The 23,792-nt window shown below is 36.2% G+C and overlaps 1 protein-coding gene across 7 annotated transcripts in view; it reads left to right on the top strand.

Annotated features, from left to right (window-relative positions):
- The window catches only part of LOC106163151 (uncharacterized), a 32,923-nt gene extending 10,364 nt beyond the window's left edge, over positions 1-22,559 (top strand). For 3 of the 7 annotated variants that reach the window (XM_087010858.1, XM_087010856.1, XM_087010857.1), the window contains exons 7-8: positions 8,209-8,304; positions 19,588-22,559. In XM_087010858.1, coding sequence (XP_086866984.1) covers positions 8,209-8,270 — 62 coding nt within the window. In that variant the 3' untranslated portion in view covers positions 8,271-8,304; positions 19,588-22,559. Of the gene's footprint in view, positions 1-7,278; positions 7,855-8,208; positions 8,305-11,229; positions 19,477-19,587 lie in introns of those variants that run through there. The other 4 variants (XR_015333883.1, XR_015333882.1, XM_087010861.1 and 1 more) reach the window with 4 other exon arrangements.
- Positions 22,560-23,792: the final 1,233 nt, after the last annotated feature.

Genomic DNA, 23,792 nt, shown 5'->3' with positions numbered 1-23,792 from the left:
TAAATATGTAAAAAGACCTCTTAATTTCTGTTAATTATGTTTCACTAATGAAGAGTGGTAAAAGGGCTGTACCATGGTGGGGGGTGACATTGTGGATTATACATAATGCAGAGTAGATAACACCTGCCAATTTAGCCAAATGCTAAAACCAACTTAAATTGGCTAAACAAAATAGGGTTGATTTGACAGTATTTAAGTCAAATTCAAACCATTTAGAGAAAAAAAGTGATGAAAAAGTAGTGATTTGGCTAAGGGAAAAAAATTGCCAGCACTACCCCAGAGTAGGATGTTTTTTCAAAAAACAGCCATCAGCTGCAACTCCGGGCTGACATTGGTAAAGCTGGGTGTATCCTTTCTTTCATAATAACTCTTCATAATTCCCATTGACATCAAAAGGACAATAATTAAGGGTATTCCTTTCATTTAGTTGTTGTAATTTTTTCTTTCTAATTTTACAGCTGTAAACAATAGGATGTTTTAGTAGGGAAAGCATGAAGTGCAACTTTGCGTGAAACTTTTCTTTTTTTCAAAAAACCAGAACATTCTCGAGACAGGCATTTAGCTATATTTTTTTTTTCAAATTGCTTTCCAAAAATAAAGAGATAAAAGTGTGAAATTCTCTTTTGAAGTTTTTTGTTCATGAACTGAACCATAAATACATTCTTTTCAGCCTATTGTTTTCATTAAAATAAAGGGCATGGTTATTTCCCCCAAGATCACTTTCTTTTGTCTGAGACAAGTGTAATGTGGAGGACTGTCTTAGCATTCAGAAATTGTTAAGTTTGATATTGACAGCGTTGGACAGTCTCTTAACCTCCTACTACTGATAATATTATGTAAATATCAAACTTGGCATTGATTTTTATTTCATTTCTGGCAAGTACAGGTTGAAAAATGTCTTTGAGCAAGTAGACGGCAGTGAAAACTTTCATAATTCTTTGATTCTCATGTTTTTTGTATATGGACACAATATTTATAACCTTTTCTATGGCTTCTTGCACTGAATAGCCACACTTGAGTTTTTTTCCTCCATTCTAATTGCCTCCACTCTATCACTGATGATTTCAACACAATTGCCGAGGTCGGTAGGTCAAAGACTTAGCAGATAAAAGTGATTTGCGAGATTAATGGAAATATGAGAGGAATAATAATGCCGACCCTGTGTAGGGAAGGAGAATTTGAGAATGAAATCATCTGGTAGATGTATTTTTTGATCATATATATATATATATATGTATTTTTTATTTTTATAAATATTTTTTTATAGATTTATTCCAAGTATTGTTTTCACATAATTTTGTGTATAGAAATAAGAATAGTTAATAAACTTGCAATATGATGGTGATTATGGTAGTTCTTTCACAGGGTGATCTAACTGTGAAAATGTTGTAAGGTCGATAACAATGAAATTACAGGGGGGAAAAGCAGCAAGTTTAGAATATGTGTATAATTTGAAACTGAACTGAATTGAATATATGTGGCCTGTATTATAGTCTGAGTATTAACTGCAGTTCTGTGTATAGAGAAATTAAATTGTCTGACCTTTAAAGAGGTCTGTGGTTTCTAGTCCTTGTTGGATAATGTTTTACTTCCTCTCCTTCTTTTCATCCATATCTTGTCTAGTCTTGTTTACGAAAGTAGATCAAGCCATTTTCATTTAATTAAAGATAAATGTAGAATAAAGTAAGCAGAATTTATCGATATAATGCTCTGAATCCTCATTTTTTCAGAAACGAATTATACTTCTCATTTGTAAGTTATAGTGGCAACAATTTTGACCATACCTGAACAACATGTCCATGCATATATATTATTGTAAGTGCAAGCTAACACACACACACGCACACTCTCACACACACATACACATACACATACACATACACACACACACAAGGCTGCCTAACATAGCCCTTTAAGTTTCAGTCTAAGTTTCACACCCAAGTAATAGCTGTCTGTCTGGCCGGATCCCCCATAGTCCAACATGACACTTATGGGCATTGCTGGTGAATAAGCAAGAAGCTAAATTGCATTATTTCTTCTAATAAGTTTGCTCGTATAGGTGTTGTCTTGGACAGTATCGCAACGTATGCAACACGTGCCTTGACAAGGGCACGACCTTTCGCCACCTTCAATGTTGGTTGATGTGCTAACAAAGGATTTTACAGAGACAGACCTCAGACCCTAGTGTGCTCAGGCCAATAAGCATGATTTTGTTAGTTTCATAACCAAAAATCAGTTGGGTATGCGAGATGGGAGAGAAAAAAAATCTACAGAAACTGCCACATGGTTGAATGACCTTTTCGTTGATTAGTTTTATTTCTGTCATTTAATTAGGCTGGTATTTCTCGCTTCTTTACATTTTTGGAGCCTTGGTGTTGGAAGAGCATCTGCTGCCTGTAGCAGTATCACCAGCGCAATTTGTCCAGGCGGTAATTGTTTGAGTACAGATATACTTGCTGGCCCCACCACTGAATAGACAATTACTATGAATACTCATTCGGGGGCACAAGAAATAATCATGGGGCCGTCAAGTTTCAGTAACAGTTTTGACAAGAACAAGAAAACTGTTTAATCCGCCAAGTCCGTATTGTCTTTATTGGAAAAGGGAAAGTAAAAACCAAAGTTAATTTCTCATGGTTATCAGTATTGATTTCCAAAGTTTTTGTTCCTGGAATTTTGCTGCATGATGTGACCTGATGATGGCCCTTTCAGCATCTTCATACCCATCTTATGGACCTCACAGACTGAGTTCTTTTTCTTCTTCCTCCTCCTCTCCCTCTATTTCTTTCTCTTCCTCCTCCTACTTCCTGCTCTTCCTCTTCCCTTTTCTTCCTCTATCCTCTCTACTCTTCCTTTTCCTCCTCCTCACTCCCTCTTCTTCCGTCTCCTCCTCTTCCTCCCTCACATACTTCTCTTCCTCCTCTCTTCACTTCCTTATGTTGGAAATATGGTACTTTCTTGGAGGGGATTCTACTCTGTTGACACAATTAGAAAAGTTACCAGAAAATCATCATTAGAGATGACCGTATAATGGACCTGTACTAACTGCATTGACCATTTAAGCCTTACTGTCATTGCTTATTTTTAAGGATTATTTTGCCAGAAGCTACAAATACCATCAGTTAAAAGTAGCACACAAGTATATCATCTTTTGTTTGCTTTCCTGCTTCCCTTTATTATCCATATGTTATGTTGACCAGAACATAAAACCTAACCCTAGACATTGATTTTTATTCAGCACTTTCCCTCCCATTCCATTTTGCTGCCAAACAATGGAGCTGTTTATTTCTATTGCCAATAAAAGTAACAGCAGGCATTATAAAATTTGCTGAGTGGCAGTCTCGCAGTGTCAAGCAACACGCTGTGCTGCCTGTTCGCCAATAAGTTCCAAGTCGTTCTATTAGCCAGGCTCCTCCTGAGGAATATAATATCAGATTCTGTAAATGTCAAAAAGGTTGAAAGTAAAACCTTGTTTGGGGCCAGCAGGGGGAGGACATCAGGACCAACCGTCATGGCGGTCATAATAAGACTAATTGACACATTACCCGCGTGCCTGTTTGATCGATGGAGACAAAGTAGAAAAATTGAACATTATTCACTGTATGTTTATGGCTAAGGGGGAGAGGGGGGCCAAATGGAAGAATTTCTATATTGTGTTGTGTATGGGGGGATTAACTGAAACATGGTTGACTCATTTGTAATGTTTTATGTGGGGGATTGGCTGTGAGACAGAGTGGGTTGGATGGTAAGGGTGGGTGTGGTTGTGATAGAGAGTGGGTTGGATGGTAAAGGTGGGTGTGGTTGTGATAGAGAGTGGGTTGGATGGTAAAGGTGGGTGTGGTTGTGATAGAGAGTGGGTTGGATGGTAAAGGTGGGTGTGGTTGTGATAGAGAGTGGGTTGGATGGTAAAGGTGGGTGTGGTTGGGATAGAGAGTGGGTTGGATGGTAAGGGTGGGTGTGGTTGTGATAGAGAGTGGGTTGGATGGTAAGGGTGGGTGTGGTTGTTATAGAGAGTGGGTTGGATGGTAAGGGTGGGTGTGGTTGTGAGAGAGTGGGTTGGATGGTAAGGGTGGGTGTGGTTGTGAGAGAGTGGGTTGGATGGTAAGGGTGGGTGTGGTTGTTATAGAGAGTGGGTTGGATGGTAAGGGTGGGTGTGGTTGTGAGAGAGAGTGGGTTGGAAGGTAGGGGTGGGTATGGTTTTGAGAGTGGGTTGTATGATAAGGGTGGGTGTGGTTGTGAGGGAAATTGTGAGATGATAAGGGTGTGGAATTGATATGAAGTATTGGCATGGGCTACAGTTTTATTTTACTAACTGTTTGAAATTGAACTGTCTGTGAGTTGTCAATCTTAAGACCAAAATAAATGTGAAGAAAAAATCCTGTAAGGGCATAGAAAACAGGCAGGGTTAATAATCATAACTGTTAGAGGATGTGATAAACAAATTGAATCAAAGATCAAAAGAAATGCAAATTAAAAGAAAGAAACAAAAGGGCGACCTTGGGAGGGCAATTATCTGCTCTTCTTTGTCGTTTGTTTGCCAACATATATTTGAAAGCAAAGAAATCAAAGCTGATTAATTAATGCACTTTGAAGAAAGAAAGGGGATTTAAATTGATATGCCTACATGATTGAGATGGGAGCTGGATACAGCTTGTAATTCTGACAAATTAGCCGACCTGTTTTCTCCCCGCTTTTTTGTTCACCTCCTCACCTCGCCCTCACCTGTCACCTTTACATGGCTCAAGACCCAACCCCTGCAAGTCTCCAGCAAGGTTGAAATTATTACACTCCTACTCTCTCCTTCCAAAGGAGAAAGAAAGAGAAAATAGAGGCCTGGTGTTTCAATCCAACCTTTCTCGTTATAACTCTGAAGGGCCTAGGAAGAAAAAATATTGGATTTAATGAACTGTGAATCTCTCTTGTCCCCCTGTCCCGGATGGTCCCCATTTCTCTTGCCTGTTTCTGTTTTAGTTAATGACTTTCTGTTAGATCTTTTCTGGGTATTATTAGCTGTGAATTAATTGTCTGAATTTTGACTTCTAGACATGTAATTTGGTTCATATTTCTCCTTCATTGCTGCACTGTTCTTAGAATAATCAGACCAAATTCGTGGGAACTTGTCATGTAGGAAATTTATTGCTTTAAGAAAAATGACTTGGCTGAAGTGTATGAAACAGTATTTTTAGTTGACAGTATGGATTTTAATCTTAAAAAGAAAGAAAAACAACAACACATTTTATTTTTTAAAAAAGAAAGTACTGTGCTTTGCCCCTCCTTGTTGCCCACTCACATCTGCCATTTTGACAGCTCTCCCCTAAAACTTGGCCTTTCTTTTCACATTGAATACTAAACTTTAGTGATAATCTGATAGTCTGTAATCGTCCACTTTGAGAGATCCAAACTATATATGCTACAAGGGTGTTTTACTCACTTCCACAAGTTTGCTAGGTGTCGCCACCCTACTCGCTGGTCAATTCAACAGCGGGTTGATGCCTTGAGCAGAGATGGGCTTGCTGATCAGAGAGAGAGATTAACAATAATACAAGGACACAAAATTGCCAATTTGGAAGAAGGGTGGAAAAACATCTCTGCTCTTTAAGTTATACAATTTTTCCAATTTTCTGTGGCCGGTGTGATTTTTTGTGATTCTATTCCAAAGTAGTTTTTTTTTTTTTTTTTTGATTTGGGACAGATGGGGCGTTTATTGGGCTCCCACAGATTCTGGTTTGAAACAGAGATTGTCTCACTGTGCTAACGAAGAGCAATTTTCCGAATCATCTAATGGCACATTGTTCAATTTCTACCAGGAATAGAACAACAAGCAAATTTATTAGAAAATCACTGGCTGGCTTGTAAACTTCTTATTTACCCGTCCACAGGAGAGTTGGCGAAATGATAACCTTCATTTATGGACCATAATGAAGGATGTCAACACAGTGTTCCACAAGTCCCAAGATTCCGTCTGCTCTTGATGGATGGTGGAATTCATTTTGAAATAATTTTCAGTGTGAGATCCATACTCTCCATCTCCTTCACTGCACTGAGCAATCCCACGAGTCCCCATAATGATGGCTGGCTAATGGACTATTTGTATTGCCTAACTGAAGTTCTTAAGGTATCCTTATGGAGAAATATTAAATTATATCTCAGATGTACCTCTGAGATGGAACAAAGTGGCCAATATGATTAGGGGTCCGGCATACTGTGCTGATGGAGTGGGACACCTTTCTGCTCTTGTATGAATTGCAATTAGGGGTAATTCCCAATAACTCGGTCTCAAGACATTTCAGAATTCCTGGTAGACACGGAGGCTATAGGGTTCATCATATGCGCTCTGCCCAACTAATTCAATTTGATCAAAATAATTCATTTAGCTTGAAAAATGAAAAGTAAGCAGCAGTGGAACATGAACCTTTGCTTGTTCTCTTTCTGTTAGCGTTCCTGCAAGCTAGAGGCCGTAACTGGGGGTAAAGCCATTTTAAAAAAGCTAACCTACCAATCTCACATTGACTTACAGAATTTTATGAAATGCTCATGATGAATATATTTGTTTGATAAATCAAGTATTTATCATACTTTAAATCTGTCATTACCTTTGTTGAAATGTAAGTTAGCCAAAACAAAAAATATGTTACTGAGATGTCCTTCTTGACCATCTGTGTGGGCACATTCATTCTCTTAGTAGGTTTTACTTGTGTTCTCTTGTATTGTCTTTCTTTATACATGTCTACAGCCCACAAACTTGTGTCATTTCCCGCTGTTTGTTGTAGAATGCACATGCCCACGCATGCACGCACACACACACCAGACAATTGCCATATGTTTACTGTTTGACTACATTCTGTGAAACTCAACATTGACTAACAGTACATGTTTTTTTTGATATTCTGGAGAGAAAAAGTAGAATTTGTTACCTCATGCCAGTATCTCATCGGGTTTGAAAGCCATTTTTTTCTGAAACTGAATTTCATATTTTGTTTTGCTTGCAATTGCTAATGTGGTGCTCTTTCTTCAAAACTAAAGCTATCAGTCTGAATAACTGGATACAAAATTTGAAAATGAAAATACAGTATCCATTATTCTTTGTCTTTCATATTTCCCTTAATTGTAGGTAAATTGGTTTATGTAATTCTTTTACATTTTAGACTTTCAAAATAATCATTAAGCATTAGAAGAAAATGCTTTTTTTTTCAGAATTTTTTTCACTTTGTTTTACACTAATTTCTTTATATCCATTATCTTTCTTGAAAAATGATCAAATCCTGGCTGTCCTTACAGGTGTCCTCCTTGGCCCTGAAATGTCATGGCAGACGAGGACAAAACGGGAAGAAAAATGAGTCTGCTGTCTGCCTTATTACCATGTTGATGAGTCACACTGACCACAAAACTTTGGATTGTCACTAAGTTTATTTCTTGTGTGAATTTGCATGTGACATGATTGCTGCTTTCACACTTTGTTCATTTGTATTGCATCTGTTTCATTGTGAATGGATGCCAACAAGCAATTGTGGCCTATATGATACCTGTTGGCATATCTCCTTTATTTGAGGGAAAATTAAAAAAAAAATGGTGTGAATACTACGGGTAACCAGGCTGTTAACTTTACATGAAATTAAAGTGTTTTGTACATACATGTTGTGTGTACACCCACTTGATTGTGATAAGGGCCCTTAACTTGACAAAGATCGTTTCTGGTGCGGTCTGTTGAGGCGGGTTGTGGGTTGTTTGTAACAGCATTGGGTCTCCTGGTTAACATGTTGAGCAGTGGAGCAACCACAAATATAAATAAATAAATAAATAAATAAAGCAAAATATTCTGTTCTTGTGTGGGATTGTGTCATGTTTGATATAAGGTGTAAGAGGAAAAAATTCTGTGAAATTTGACTGAATAACTTGATATTGAGATTTTTTGATACAGTGAGCGATTGATGACGAAAAAGTGACTGAAAAAGTGATTTGAAAACATTGTAGGATACATAAGTTTTGAAGATGATGATGATGTTTTTAGTTAATCAGAGTAGTAATTTATTCAATATCATATTTGTTTAACTGGTTATATAATTGGAATTTAACTGCTTTATATCTGAAATAGTCTAATATTTGTAACCATTTATTTAAAAAATTGATAAAGTTTTCTTTAAATTTACAAATGCCATAATCTGTGTACTGTAGACAGCAGTGTTTAAACAACTTGTACCTGACTACAAGGTGCGCTGACTTACTTGACTCTTTCAGGAAAAGACAAGCACAGCGGTGCCGACAAGAACTGACATCTAGATGGCAGTAAGACACTTGAAATCCAAGGTAAGTAGTCAGTTTTATTTTGAAATAGAATCCCTTTCTACGATAAAAGTTGGTTTAACGTACCCCCTCCATTCTCTCTCTCTCTCTCTCTCTCTCTCTCTCTCTCTCTCTCTCTCTCTCTCTCTCTCTCTCTCTCTCCAACTTATGTAAAGAAGGAGATGAATCATTTATAATGTTTATTTATTATTACTCAGTTATATGTCATAATATGCAATTATGGTTTTAATTATTCCATTTTCAAACCTTTATTTTTTTCAATTAGAAAAATCTTTTTCCAAACAGGAATCACACCTTTCAAGTGATGATTTCCTGAAGAAAAATAGTATTCTTACTGCAACTTGGCAGATAAGTTACATGGAAATATTTACCTGGCATTTTCAGGTTCAAGTACACATTTCCTTCACAGCTTACACTTGTATATTTGTGTTCAAACACGGTGCACATTTTCAATTTTAAATGTTTTACAAATTTCCACTTTGCCAAAAAGACTCAACTTGAACTTTAATAGTTTCAATTTGTGAAGCACCTTCTGTTGACTTGCTGGTTTATGTTGAGATCTGTAGAAAATGTTGATTGTTGAACAGGATTTGGGTGGAGATATCACTGATGAGACTTCCGACTTTTGTCGGAATTCCGACTTTTTCAGGATCATTTGGGTCATTCTTGTGAATCGCATAAATCCTGTGAATCGTGTAAATCCTATTTTTTCAGTGAGGGCTGGTCTCATGCCCGGGACATGGGTCTGTGACCTGATCTGACACCCCACTCCTTTCAGCCAGATGTCTCTTCTACCCCTCTATGCCTTTCGTTTGATTCCTGACCTCTAATTTTTCATTTTATTTTTATTTTAGGAAAACGTCATCTCATTCAATTACTCTCTTTCAGTGGGCTTTCTTTCCTCTCATTAAAGGGGCATTTGAATTTGATTGTTTTTTTTTTTTTTTTTTTTTTTTTTTTTTGCCTGACAAATATCAGGTTTTTATTCCAACTCTGCTCCCCTCCCCATCTGTCTCTCCCTCCCCTCTCTGTCTCTACTTCACCCTCTCTCAGTTTCTTATCTTTCATTACCTATCTACCATTCCTCCCTCTCCTCTCTCCCCTCTCACCACTCACTCTCTCTCTCTCTTTTCATTCCTCCCTTCTTCTTTCCATCTCCAGTTTTGAACAGATGGGCCCCTCATTGTAGATAGCCGTAGGCATGCGTTTAACCCCCCTGACTTGAACACAGTGTAATGTGTTGTTAACGACTTCTGGAGTGTGATTATGGAAAGCCGTTGTGTAATTATCCACCATAATGCTTAATTGATTAAGTGATTAATGGCAGAGATTAATTAATTTGTACGGCCTGATGTCTTGGGGTTCAAGCAGTTTCAAGTGCTGATTTGTTATTGTGTAACATGACTGCTCAAGTAGAGACAGGAAAAGCCTGATTGAATCTAATAACTTATAACATTTTTTTTTTGCAATCAGATTGAGTTGGAATGGCTAAGACAATGTATGAGCTGGTGATTGATTTGTGTACATATTGCTGTGTGCAGCAGTGAATGAGAATGTTGGTAGAAATGGATACGCACTTGAATTATATACATTGTAGGTGGAATAGATTCATGTTGCAGGATCCAAGTTTACAAACATGTTGTCATGTTTTGTTTCATAGGCCAGTGATAATGTGAATGTTTAAGTACAAAGCTTTTAGAAAAAGAAGTGTTATACTGAGAGAGAGAGAGAGAGAGAGAGAGAGAGAGGGGGGGGGGAGAACAGCATTTAATATACTTAACTCTCACCAGGTGTCAGTGAGGTAGCATGGCTGTCTCACCACAAGTTGCCCCCTCACACAGATAGGTATCTGACCTTCTCGCCTGTTCCATTCAGCAAGGTGAGCCTCGCTGACAAATTGTACCTGTCCACAACAGCAACGACATGACTGATAAAACCTGCCCTGACTACCTCTGAGGAGAGAGAGAGAGACTTTCAACTTTAAAATAGTGTGCAGACTAGCGTGTTGTTTGGAAAATATAATTATTGAATTAAAAAAAAAAGAATTTAATGTCTTTTAAAGATAGAAAAATGACCGAGTCGAATTTTGTTATGTTGCGGGGGAGGGGGGGGGGGGGGGAGAGGTTCGGGGGGGGTGTTGAGAAAAAGGTTTTAACACTTGCTGCTTTATGTCCAATAGAGATATGTTGGAAGGAAAAGGCGGACGGAGTAGATCACTTATTTGACAAAGATTCGAAGATCTTTTGAAAAGATAAAATGATTGTAAATAAATGAGTAAACTAAAATGAAAGAATCAATAACAAAACTAAAAAGAATATGATATAATTTTGAAATGTATGAAGGGGATTATTGTTATTATTATTTTTTTTGGTTGCATTCAGTAATTGAATATCTTTGTTTAAGGTAGCAAGATCTAATACAGTACATCAGCTGGTATTTCTTACTTATTGAACTTTCATTTGGTATTTCGATTACAGACTATAAAACGAATCACGAGGAGAGAAAATCAGGGGGTTAACCGGTAAAAAAAAAGTTCACTTGTGATCTTCACCTTTTCTCATTTTCTCTGTCTCATTCAAGATTTTTTTCATTTCTCAGTCGTCTGAAACATATACATATATATTAGGAATTAATTGAGGCTTCAGGTATTGTTTCTATCCCTTTGTAGTTTCTCAAAGAGCCATTGTGAGGCAAGAAGACCCATCTTTTTGTGTCATAAAATGCCAGTCTCCGTGCGGACCGTCTTCTCTTGATGAATATTTTGTCATCTTTCTATGTGGAAATCCTGCTTGAAGAAGACAGATGTTGAGTTGAGCTTTGCATGCTGAACCTCCTTCTGTTCTTCCATATACATATATTTGAGATGAGAGAGAGAGCAGGGAATATGCCTTTCCATACTAAATTTTCTGTTTTTTTTTTTTTTTTAAGTCAGTCAAGTTCATGCTCGCCCCTGAAAGACTGCATCTAAATTGGCCTAAATTACATCACTTGTCTAAGATGGAACCAAGCAAAATGTCTGTTTTGTAAGGCTCGAGGTAATCACCCTTAGAATCAAACTGGGAGCTGTACTGGAATATTGCTGCGGACACCCCACTCGATTATGGTTCACAACCAGAACATGGTGTTCAGATGCCCTTTGAAGTTTCTTTACATTGAGTTATGGCTTTATGTCTCGGTGTGGGCCTTTGTTGTTCTTGTGCCAAAGAGAAAGTTATGAAACTTGTCAAACAGCACCCTTTGATCAAACGCACAGGAATATGTTTATGATTAACGCTAAGTAGTTTTGTTGTCTTTTCATGTTTCATACACCTGTGCAATTTTGGTTGTTACCTGTTTGTTATGATTTAGTGTACATGCATCCACTTGTCACCACGGTTACCAACAGTGTAGGACTTTGAGGATGCTCATGCTCAAGAGTTAAGACTGAGTACGATTAAGTCTTACCTACAGCAGGTTTTTGCAGCACTTCTTTTTGTACTTGTAACTGTTTATTAACGTATTGTAAAGGGTGTCACTTATTACATGTTTCTCATGCCTTGTGCTCATTTTGACATAAATGATAATTGTTTGTATTGAATTGCTAGAATCAAAAATACAGATTTAGAACAAGTTTATAAGGAAATGCTCAGTTAACAAATTACCCATGAATGTTATCTCTGAACAAAAGTCTATTATAAAGTGGGGGTTTGATTAATAAATAATTGGCAGCTGTTTAAGAATTAATTGAAATTTGAGAAATACATTTTTTTTCCTATTGTAAACCCAGATGAAGGGAACTGAAATGTTAAACCAGCAGGTGAATTTGGGGTGTTGTTCACAGAAAAATTATGTTTTGCAACAATTAATTCACACAAGTGAGCAGTTTATCTGGAAATTAAACATTAATGGTACAATGGCATGGGGTGAATTAGCATGTTAATAGGACATTATACATAGTCCTCATTTAGATTTTTTTATAAAGTGCTACAGTGCTTTATAATGATAATTTCAAGAGATACAACTGAACCATAAAAAGAGTCCATTTCAATTTGTTTATGACTAATTTATGTAAACATGCACTTTTTTTTCAAAGAAATTTTCTTTTAATTGATCAGATTATGTTATATAAAACAGAAGTTTTTGTACAACTCTCAAGTTTCCCAACCTGTTTTGAAATAAAATAGAAAACTTAAAAAAAGAAAAAAAAATCGAGGACAATTTGCTATTCAGCCGTGTCCAACTTAAGTTGCTCTCTGGAGTGAAAATTTAGGAGTGGGAGATTGTTTGCACAAGACTATTTTGAGGTTTTTAGTTTCTCAAGGAGTTCAAGTCAGCTCTAAAAGACTTCTCGACAGGAGGTTAAATTGTCACCATTATCTTTTAGACTCCTTCTTGAAATTGCTTCTTATTTAGGATGTACACCACTGTAGCGAGCCCAGTGTATAACTTGTTAGTTTTATGCCGTCTAAATGGTTCCCATCTGAAAGGTCACAGCAAACAAATTTGATTGTGAAATACATGTTCTTTAATAATTGCAGCTTAGCTTCTGGGGCTTTGGTACCGGAGGTAACCATGGCAACCGTACTGACCGCTGCCTTTCTAGGAAAGGTTCGGGATGTATATGTGCTGGCTTTGGTGGTTAAAATTTTTTCAAAGAAATTGAATAAAATTAATGAAATTAAAGGGCATAACTTTTTGGTTATGGCTAAACAAGTTTGAATTTTTGTCTTCTGGAATTATTTGGCTTGTGGTATTGAAATATTTTTGTTGGTATTATTTGTTTTGAAGTTCCTAATGAAAAAGATGCCCAGAATGTAGAAGTAAATGAAATACAGGAAAAGGGAGTTTCATCAAAGTTGTTCACTTATGTATGTGAAAGTCGGTCTACTGTTGTTAGAAACCCTTTTTTCCCCTGATTGTATGTTGGAGAATAAAGAATAAGAACAAGTTGGCAGATTAAGACAAATGAAATGCATCAAGCGTCTTGTTATTTTATTATTGGTCAGATGGATTAGTCTTTGGGATTTTATGTCTTTAGCACATTTGGAGAGAGTCCAAGTTATCGGTTGATTTTAGCGCAAAGGGCTGGTTTCCTTTTGTTGTTCTTGGAATTATAATAACCTTTTGCAGCAAAGAGGGAATACAGATTCTGCGTGGTCTTTGAAATATGTTCAGGGAGTTGTGATGAAATTTTTGTCTCTTTTTCTATAGAGTATTAAGGAAACAGTTTAAGAGAAGAAAAAATTGTTTATATTTTGATAAGTTTCTACGAGTTCAATGTTCATTATTATTATTATTATTATTATTATTATTATTATTATTATTATTATTTTTTCCATCATCATTTTGCTAAAGACTTGGTGACCTTCCCTTCAGTATTTGTTTTGTTGATTTGAAAATGAAAAGCAAACTTTCCAATGATGTGCAGTATAAAATAATAAGTGAAATATCACATCTATAACAGTTATTTCTAGATCAGGTCTCCAGATAAGCCAGAAAGGGTCAAGTGAACTCGTCTTTGGGTTCCTAATGCCCATCTGACATGATACAATCGGACCAAGTGTCAGTGACTTGCGTGACTTTAGGGTAGTAATCAACTGAAATACAAAAGTCATGTAATCATAGAAGCTCAGCAATATGTAACCTTTCGTTCTTTATTGTCTTTAAATTAGACGTGATTTTTTTCTCCCCAATTTAATTCGGAAATCCGATTTTTTTTTCTTGGTGGTTTTCTACCTCAAGCGCCCTCCAGATAGATTGTTGTAAGGTCACTGAGCCTTTTCTTACTCCTTTATTCAAACAATCCAAATCATATATTTTATTTATTTATTATTTGTCTGTTTATCTTTTGAAGTAAAATGATTTTTTAAGTTCTAGTTTTGGTTCAGCTTTGAAAGCATAACCTCAGTCAATACTTATAAAGCTTAAACCCAGGCTCAACTATGGCATATTATATTGCTGTTTATGTTTCCCTATTTCATTTTGCAGTGGGACATAGTAAGTTGGCTGTGAAATCTGTCACAGTGTTTATGAAATTCTTTTATGACAGGTTTATCTTTCATTTGAGCTAGTGCTTATTTAAAGGCATGTGCTGACACACCTTCTCCCACTCTTCAAAGGAACAATTTAAAAGGTAAATATGTAAGGATGTAATTAAATTTTCCTTTTCATGTGGGGTGCCTTTGATAAATGATAATTTATAATTTTATTATGGGCATTATGGTTGTAAACGAATTAGTGTCTTTTTAAGTGGTTCCGGAACTTAATACTCTTTTTTTTCTCCTCATTTTTTTATTATTTTTTTAGTAAAGATCTAGGTATGACCTGTGCCAGGATTGTTTATGTTATTGATTTACCTGGGCAAATTAATCCTGACATTGTTAATAGGATTTGGCAATTCAAGCATAATTTTTTTTCTGTGTGTGTGTGTGTGTGTGTGTGTGTGTGTGTGTGCAAGGGAGACATCTAAGCTACCAAGAGAATTGTTTGGTGAATTTATTGATTTGCTTTGAATTTTTTTAAATTTAGAAATGACAAGGTTTTAGCTAAGATGGTAAAGACTAAAATTTGTTGTTCCAGATGGTGTAGACAGTCTTCTTTTAAGATAAAACTTATTTAGTTATATACATATATATATTTTTTCCATATTTGCTGAAACCCAAAATTTTGCCCAAAGACATAATACAGAAGTTGTCCAATCACTAAGTGTGACCCATTTCCATGCTATCAGTACCCAATCAACACCTTGGTTCCATCTTGGAATAGGATGATGGAAGATGATCCAGTAATGGACAGAAATAGCTTTAAGTGAATGTGATAAAAATCTATAGTCATGGTGCATTGGCCATTATTTCTCAATCATCTTCATTTTAAAACTGGCTTTTAGTGTTGAAAGGTACGCTTTATCAGGGTTCGTCCAAATGGGGTAATTTGTCCGGAGATGTCATGGAATGCATTCATTGTAAAGATCTGCTTGGGGTTTTTAAAGTGGAATTGAGTTACTACCTTGTGCCATGGGAGAGTCAGACAAACTGTTCAGCATATATTTGATAGGTAGCTTTGGGAGTTATTGGAGGTACAAATATTTTGAAATGGGTAATGGGGGGCTGACGGCACAATACGCATGGGGGGAGGGGGGAGGTTAACGTGATTAATGAATTACATTTGATTTGCATACGCATACTTTTAGTAGCACTTTTAGTAGATTTATCTTCAAACATCTGTATTAGATAATGTATTGTCCCTTGAATTCCAATGTTGTATTTTTAGTAATTAGGTAAGATTTTTTGGGAACATTTCTGTGCATAGATGGGTCTGCACTGATGCACCATGTCATTAGCCGTCATGCTACAGAGACAATTAGGCAACTTACTCACTGCAAACACATTGGAATCCACTGTAACTCAGGACTTTAAACTGTAACGCAGACAATAAACTGCAACACAGACTATTAATTGCAAATTATGTTATGTAGTAGTCACGGGCACAGAATTTTGATTTGAGACAAAAAATAAAATGGTGATGGGAATGTTAACACCCGATTTCTCTGACAGCAACTTTAAAATTCTCTAACTTTTTTTTTTTTTGCTTTACATGGAAAAACTTTTTTCTAGGCAGTTTTCTGTCTTAAGCGAGGCCCCAGCCTCTGCTGTAAGGCCACTGAGCCATTTCATCCTACCTTTTTCCTACAACCTGGAATCCTTCAGGACATACCGAAGATCCAGTGATCTTACAGGAACTTTTTCATCATCTTTTAAACAAAATACTTGTAATATGTGAAAATAAATTATTTTTCCCAGAAAAGCCAAGCCATCTAAAAAATAAATTGCATTTCATAATGTACAATTGGTGTATATTTTATTTCCAGTTCTGTTATTTGCTGAATGAAGCATATCTTTCTTCTTTAGGAGACTATTCTTCTCAGATGGTACCTAGCACTCTATCCCAGGGGTTTGCTCCCTTTTAAAATCAAACATTTGTTGTCACAATATTTTCAGTGTCAAACAAGACATTAACGTCTGCTAGGCGGCTGTGCGCCAAACACCTGCTGTCCAAGGTGCGCAAACAGGGTATGCTCCAGCCCCCATTTATTTCCCTTAATTCCTCACCAGAGATCAAAGTTAATGGCATATGAATATTAATGCCTTTATGGCATACATCACATATTTTTGTCAAGTGGTAATTGCTTTATAATGAACTATGTGGTTGAATTGTTGCTGAGTTTTGAATGAATAAGCCATTGTGAACCCCCAGTAAAGGAGAGGGGACACTTGGAGATATCGACAGAATACCGAAAACGCAATTTCAGATTCATGAAATTATTCAGGCAAAGTGTGAAACTAGCATTTCCTACAAGTAATTTGAACTTAAAAATCAGAGGTGTTAGGTCAGCTGGATTTTTATGTGCATCTTTCTCTCAATTACCATTGGCGTAATAACTCGTTAGACTAAGTACGGCCCAGTTGGGTTCTCATACGGTATTCATAGAAATGCTTTCTGTCGATTAGTGACCTTAATTTTGTTTTGCATTGAAATTTTGTCACAGCTTCATGGTCTACTCTAAAAGTTAATGGCATGGCCCATACTTCTCATTTGTTGCTTCTTAGAAATATCAACATTTTAACATTAGCTTGTTTGGACTAATGGCTCATTTTAATTCCATTTGTTTGAGGACAAAACATTAAGTGCCTAAATTACAGGAGTTGCTGCCTTCTTAGTTGAAAAGATAAAGGGAAAAAAATGAAATAATGATGTCAACATAGAAAAGGGGAATTTGTTGCACTATTTTTTTTTTCTTGACAAATTTATTGAGAAAACAAAATGAACACTGTTATAAAATCTCTCAGTCTGTTACTTCTTTAGTTTCATGTTTGTTTTTACAATACAGCGAATAGTAAAGTACCTCAAATTCACCTTACTTTTGAAAATCAGAAATAACTAGATTTATATAATTGTTAATGGGAATAATTAGACATTGTGGGGAAATATGATTTTGTAAATAATCACTGTACTCGAGACCTTAAAATGTCTCCGAACACAACATATATAAATAGACCAGTGCTTTCTGCACAATGGTATCTATTGTGCTATGTGGAACTTGCTGTGAAAAGAGATATATTCTCCCTGTTAAAAATATTTTGAAGTGTATTAATGGAAAAAAGCTTTTAAGTCTCCTTTTATAGAACCACATTAATAAGGTGTGTCTAAGGTGTCCAGAGATTGGCCCTCCGCAGGTGTGAAAAGTACAGTCTGCGTCATCCTGTATCACAAGTTGCATGATAGCTAAATGTAAACAATATTTGGGAATTTACACCTTTGGTTCTTATCTTTAGCTCGTACTCGGAAAAAATCATGCTTCGGGAAAAATTCCCGTAAAAGTGCAAGAAATGAATAATTTGATGGCCTGTGCATGCGATCTTGCCATTAATGCCTTGTTTTGGAAAGAATATTCAGATAATATGTATGAAAACTATGTGGCAAAATAACCTACAAAAAGAATTACAGTGGTTTTAGTATAGTTTTGATGGTGGCCTTATTGATGATCTAGAAAGAACGTCAAATATTTTAAAGAATTGATCATTTGGCAGAAGGCTGTTAAGATTGATAACAGTGATATTTTACTGTGTAATATTGCGAGCACCAAATACATTTATCCAGAATAATAACTCTTATAGGTGTAAGCCTTTCCATTTATCAGTAACACTATACTGTAGGACTCCGATCTTGATGATCAACCTCACAACATGTTCTCTCATTGTGAAACAGTGTAGAGGACTCTCTCCATCTTTAGGTGCTTAACCTCGTATAGTAATGCTGCAGGCCATGCAATGAGACACCTGTGTAACCTACCCCCAATTGAATATTATTTTTCATTTCACAATTTTCTTGACATGTACTAAGCCATTACTGGAAACCTGATGAGTTTTATTCCACAGCCCGGGGCCTTGAAGATCAGCAGCCGCGTGTAGACAGACTTGAAGATCAATTGAGGTGGTTAAGTGAACCCAGCGTATGAGCATGAATCATGAAAAAGTTGATCAAATTAGAATATGCAGTGATATTTTGTAATGAAATTGTAGGGAATTAAATAAAGGGATGTACATGTGTGAGTCGGGCAAGATCAAACGATGGTATTTAAGGACTTGAGGTTAAATGATGATAGATATGGGAGCGAAACATAAATCAGATGCTGACAGAAAATGTTCATTGAGTTAGACTTCGATATTTCTTAATGAAAATTAAGAAATAGTTCAGTTAGGTGTGAAAAGGTTGCACATATGTCGACGAAAGGATATTTGGTAATGACTCTTTGCTGCTGGATATTTCTGGAAATGAGATGAGAAGTTTTTTTTTATAAGACGGAGCAGCAAAAGAAGTAAATGAAATTGTCTGAAATATTTTGATATTTTAAGTGCTTGTCAACTATTGATTGGAGTACCCAGTTGGTTTTATAACCATTTGATTAAAAACATAAAATCTGGTTTTGATTAGAAAACAAATTAATTGGGAAGAAAAACAAAACATATTTTAATGCATTAACCCTGTTGTGAAGAAAAATTTCAGATGTGGAGGGAAATAGGGAAAAAAGTTCATAGGAGAGGTGTTGTATGGGTACTTTAAGCCTCCTAGTATTGACTCCCGGTTCTGGCGGTGGCTAACATTAAAGTAGGAAGTAAGAAATCAATTCTCATAATGTGGCAGAGCCAAACTTGCAGCATGAATTCTGGGACCACTTTTCTCCACCTCTGTAATGCGGGCACTGCTCTGACCCTCCAGTTCACACCTGAGCACGTGTCATCTTTTCGATTCTGGTCAGCCAGCATGTGCACCCTTGCGTCCCTGGCTCCACGAAGGCAGTGCTGTGATTAGATAATTACTTTATGATTGCTTCACTGATTTTGTAGTTACCTTTGAGAGAAGAACCCGTTGGTATCTGGGGCTTACATTCTATCAATGATGAACTCTTTTAAGTTAAGGGGAAATTTGTGGAAAGATTACTATTTTTCCGTTTTCACATCCTTTATCTTAAGACTAATTTATTTTAATTTTAAGACTGCTTTCTTTCTTTTTCTTGTTTTATCATAAAATCTTCATACAAATTCCTTTTTTTTATGAGAGTTACTTGAAATGGAAGTTGCTACGTCTACTATGTCTTAAATAGTCTAAATGTGATTGTGGAGATGACTTTTGATGCTGGTAGGTTGCTTCAAGTTCTTTGCCATTTTAGATTAAAAAAGTAAATTATTTAAAAAAAATTTAAATCATCTTTTAAGTTTAGGTTGTAATTTGCATTTCCTTTCTTTTCAGATGTTCATAATGGGAAAACAACAAAGTGATCAAGTTAACTATGCAGCATCAGGGCCCTATAGCCAGGCACTGTGGCAAGGACCACAGGGAATACGTCCATAGAATGAGAGTCGAAATTCAAGATTCTTGGGGTATTGTGAAGACAGTTAAGTGTTCGACAGTTTTACAGTGAACATTGAGTCGTACTGCCAAAGTAACTTCTTTGACAGGATTTGATTTTTTGACAAACCTTGGTCATGTGGTTAAATGTTGTCCAGTGGTGTGACTTGGTCCTGTGGCGAAACTTTGTTCAGTGACAAGACTTGATCCTTTCTTGAACCTTGGTCCAATGGTGAGACTTGAGTCCGATGGCAAGACAAGCCTCTCTGGCAAGACTTGGTTCCATGGCAAAAGCTCAGCCAGTGGCAAGCATCAGTCCATTGACAAGCCTCGGTCCTGTGGCAGAAATCAGTCCATTGACAAGCCTTGGTCCTGTGGCAAACATCAGTCTAGTGACAAGACTTGGTCCTGTGGCAAACATCAGTCTCGTGACAAGCCTTGGTCCTGTGGCAAACATCAGTCTTGTGACAAGCCTTGGTCCTGTGGCAAACATTCTTGTGACAAGCCTTGGTCCTGTGGGAAAGTCCACCTTGAAGCCAGCCTATATTGTAAGGTTAGTCTGGTCCATCATGTGAGACTGGGTTAATGGCACCAAAACATTCACTCCTATCAACTGAAAGTATAAACTGAAATATTTCATGGATAAAAATGGACTTTCATTGGTCTGATAACCTGCACATCACTATTTGAACAGGATTGACTATTGGAATCTATATTCTTCACGATCTCCGAGTCCCAGACTGTCACCCAAGGATTCATTTACATACTTATTGCTTCCATTCAAGAAGTTAAGTAAGTTGTACATATTATTGCAATGCTCAAAATTTAAAGCTTTAAGAACACGAACGTCTCCCACAAGATCTCTCCTCTCAGCTGCCAGCCAAGGAGACTTTCCCCATTCAAAAGTATGCTCAAAATTGATTTAAATTTCAAATTGCACTAGAAATCTCAAATTTCATTTTGTTCCATGTAAATTCACTCCATTTTATTTTGTCAACATTAAAGCATCATATGTTGCCATCTGGGAATGTTATATATTTTTAAGTTAAAGCCAATTTTTTCTAAAAGGAAATGAAGTGATTGTAGAATGTACTCTAAGGTCTGTTCCTTTTGTATGTGTTGTGCAAGATCACACTGTGTGTCAGAATTGCAGTACTCTGTCGAAATCAATCTTAAATTTTTAGTAAAATGAATATATCAGTGAAGTGTATTCAGTTTACCAACCAAATATATCAGTATCTTTTAATAAATCATGCAAAAAGATGTTGTATTTTCATTAGCATAGAATAGCCAATAACAAAAGGTGGATGTAGAAATCTGTCTTTGGAAGTAAAAAAAAAACTGAAACTAGCCTGCTGTCGGGCTAATGTTGAAGAGAGTGCCATATTGAATGTTACACAGCACCTCCTCTGTTTTGAAGCATCATTGAAGCTGGCTTTCATTTTGGCTTGTCTTGGTCACACACCACCTTGTGGTGTTTTTCTCAAGAGAATATCAGGAGAAAAATTGTTCACTTGAAGATTTTTTCCCCTCAAGTGATAGATAAAATAGAGAGAATATGATTTGTAAGTGATTTTATGTACACAATCGCTACATGATGAAAGTCCACATGCAGTTTCTTTAAGAACTGAATAGAGAGATTTGCCTGTAGAACTAACCCCTTCCAGAAGTGTTCATGATCATGTAAAGAAGTGCATGTATATGTATAACCAATGTGAATGTGTTTATGTGTTCTGTTAGAATTTAGTGAAGATTACCAAACATGAAGATCTTGTTATGTAGTTGTTCAAACATGTTAACCATTGCAGAAGTTGTTCTGTGTAGGGTGTTGTTAATATTGATTTCTGTTGGTTTGATATAAACCTTCCCATACATACTATATATATATATATATATATATATATATATATATATATATATATATTACTTGGAATGCTGCAAATGTTACATTGTCATTAAAATATGAGTAGCTATGGCAATAATTCACTTTCAAAGAAAGTTAGTGTATGTGTTCCCATAAGAATTTAATGTAATACTGTACATTGTTTAGCAAAGAAAATTAAGTAAGCAATTAATAGTTGGCATTAAAATGTCCATAGTAACATACTGCATGGTTTTAGTAGTTTACTTATAATTAAATACTCTACATCACTTATTAGTTGTGCATTTGTTAAGAAAGAAAGAATTGAGCAAGATTGTAAAAGCAACTCATGATCTGAAATCTTCATTAGTTTTTCATTGATCAAACTATTTGTATTTTCTTTTGAATGTCTTTGAAGATTATGTGTTGTCTTATAGTTCAACGAGTCATCTGAACACTGGTGAGAAAGTCTTCGCACCAAATTAACTTCCTGGTTCGACAAATTAAGTGAAACTGAATCTCAAAAATGCTGTTGCTCCTTTAAGCTTTTAACGCCGTAGGATGTTTTCCCATCTGTGGATAACATCATTGTACATTGTTATTTATCCTGTATTCGATGACGATCTTCACCTTGCTAATTGGGACATGAAACGTTACTGTAAAGACGAGATTTTAAGGATATTTGTTAAAAAGAAAACAAACTCCTCATTGAAAAGGTAATAATGAAGGGTATTGAAAATTGAATAGTGTTGTTATCATAGTTGACATGATGACTACACGGGGTTGCTTGCACGTGTTTTACTCGTTTTTGACTTTCTATTTCAGGTGTTTTGTATTCTTAATGCCATGCAATTGAAATACGCATTTTAAGAGCTTAAATGTAACCGGCACCAAGTGCGATGTGGGCGGTTTAGATCAAAGAATTATGTGTATATCGTGACTTGTATCTTGGAGTAAACAGGTGTAAAACACCGATCAGACTAGAAAATAATAGCAACTTTTATCCTTGGAATAGTCGAGTGCTGTTGTTTTGTTGCTTTACGACCATTTTCTATAACACTTGATCATCAGCCATATATTAATTGGCACCAGAGAGCTTCTGTCTTAAATGCTTTATCAATTTATCACGTTATTTATAGACGCATAAGGTCCAGCTCCTGCCCTGTTTGTTTTAAACGGAGCTGCTTATATTAGTCAGAAATAGTAATAATGTCATCTGTCAACCACTAAGAACACTGTGCAGAAGTGGCAACGGCTTCGATCAAAAAGAGAAATTAAAATTTTGATGAAAAGGTAAAGGGAAATATTGGTGAATTTGATCGCTGCAGTTTTATCTAATGTAATGGTGATCAAGTGCATTTTATTTACACAAACGCGTTACTTTGTTATCTATATTTTCACTCGTACATATTTTTTCCATATATGTAGAACAACAGAGTTGGAGGGGGGTGGGGGTGGAGGTAGATTCTTGAACCGTATAGGAGTGAGTGAAGTGCGTGACCCGTATAATGTCTTCATACAAATGTAACCCCCCCCCAAAAAAAAAAATAAAAATAAAAAAATAAATAAATAAATAAATTTTCCATAGTGATCATTCGACTTTGAAACGGCTGAGAACAAATAATTAAGAATTAAAAAAAATAATCGACAATCTCTTCGCATGCGGGGCGTCGCCCTCAGCGCATGAGCACTCGGCGACAATTTACTTCGTGTTTCCATAAGAAATTACTAAAACTGTCATTGAGCTATAAAATTTGCATTGTAAAAAAGAAAATGATTCAGCGACTGAGTTATAATTGGAGCAGTTGCTGATCACAATAAGCAGAGGACACAAAGTTAGGTCGTGTTAGTATTCTGCCGGCAATCGTGACGCAAACGCTGATGAATGTGTTGGAACCATGTCATAATTCTGCCCTTGCAATAAAGAAACCGCACTGTGCGTGTAATTTCTAATTAGCAGGCGCTTGATATAGTGGTGAGCGTTTTATGTATTCCTCTCGTCTCGTTAAAAACCTAGTGGATTTAAGGTAACTGTGACTTGACTGAATTGACGCAAGCAGTGAAAACTGGTATTCTAAGCGACAAATGTTAAAATCGTTGTTGGTAGTTCTTTATTTCTCAACTTGGAACAAAAAGACATCCATGTGTCAAGCGTTGACAATATATCGCGGCCAAATCGTATATCAACTATCGACGAAACACCCCGAACACGGCAATGTCAATATGCAAAGTAAACCCTGTGACA

The sequence above is a fragment of the Lingula anatina genome, chromosome 4, assembly GCF_051362555.1.
Source record: "Lingula anatina isolate TDL-2025a chromosome 4, LinAna3.0, whole genome shotgun sequence".
NCBI classification, from domain to species: domain Eukaryota; kingdom Metazoa; phylum Brachiopoda; class Lingulata; order Lingulida; family Lingulidae; genus Lingula; species Lingula anatina.
This window is presented reverse-complemented; position numbering and strand designations above follow the sequence as displayed.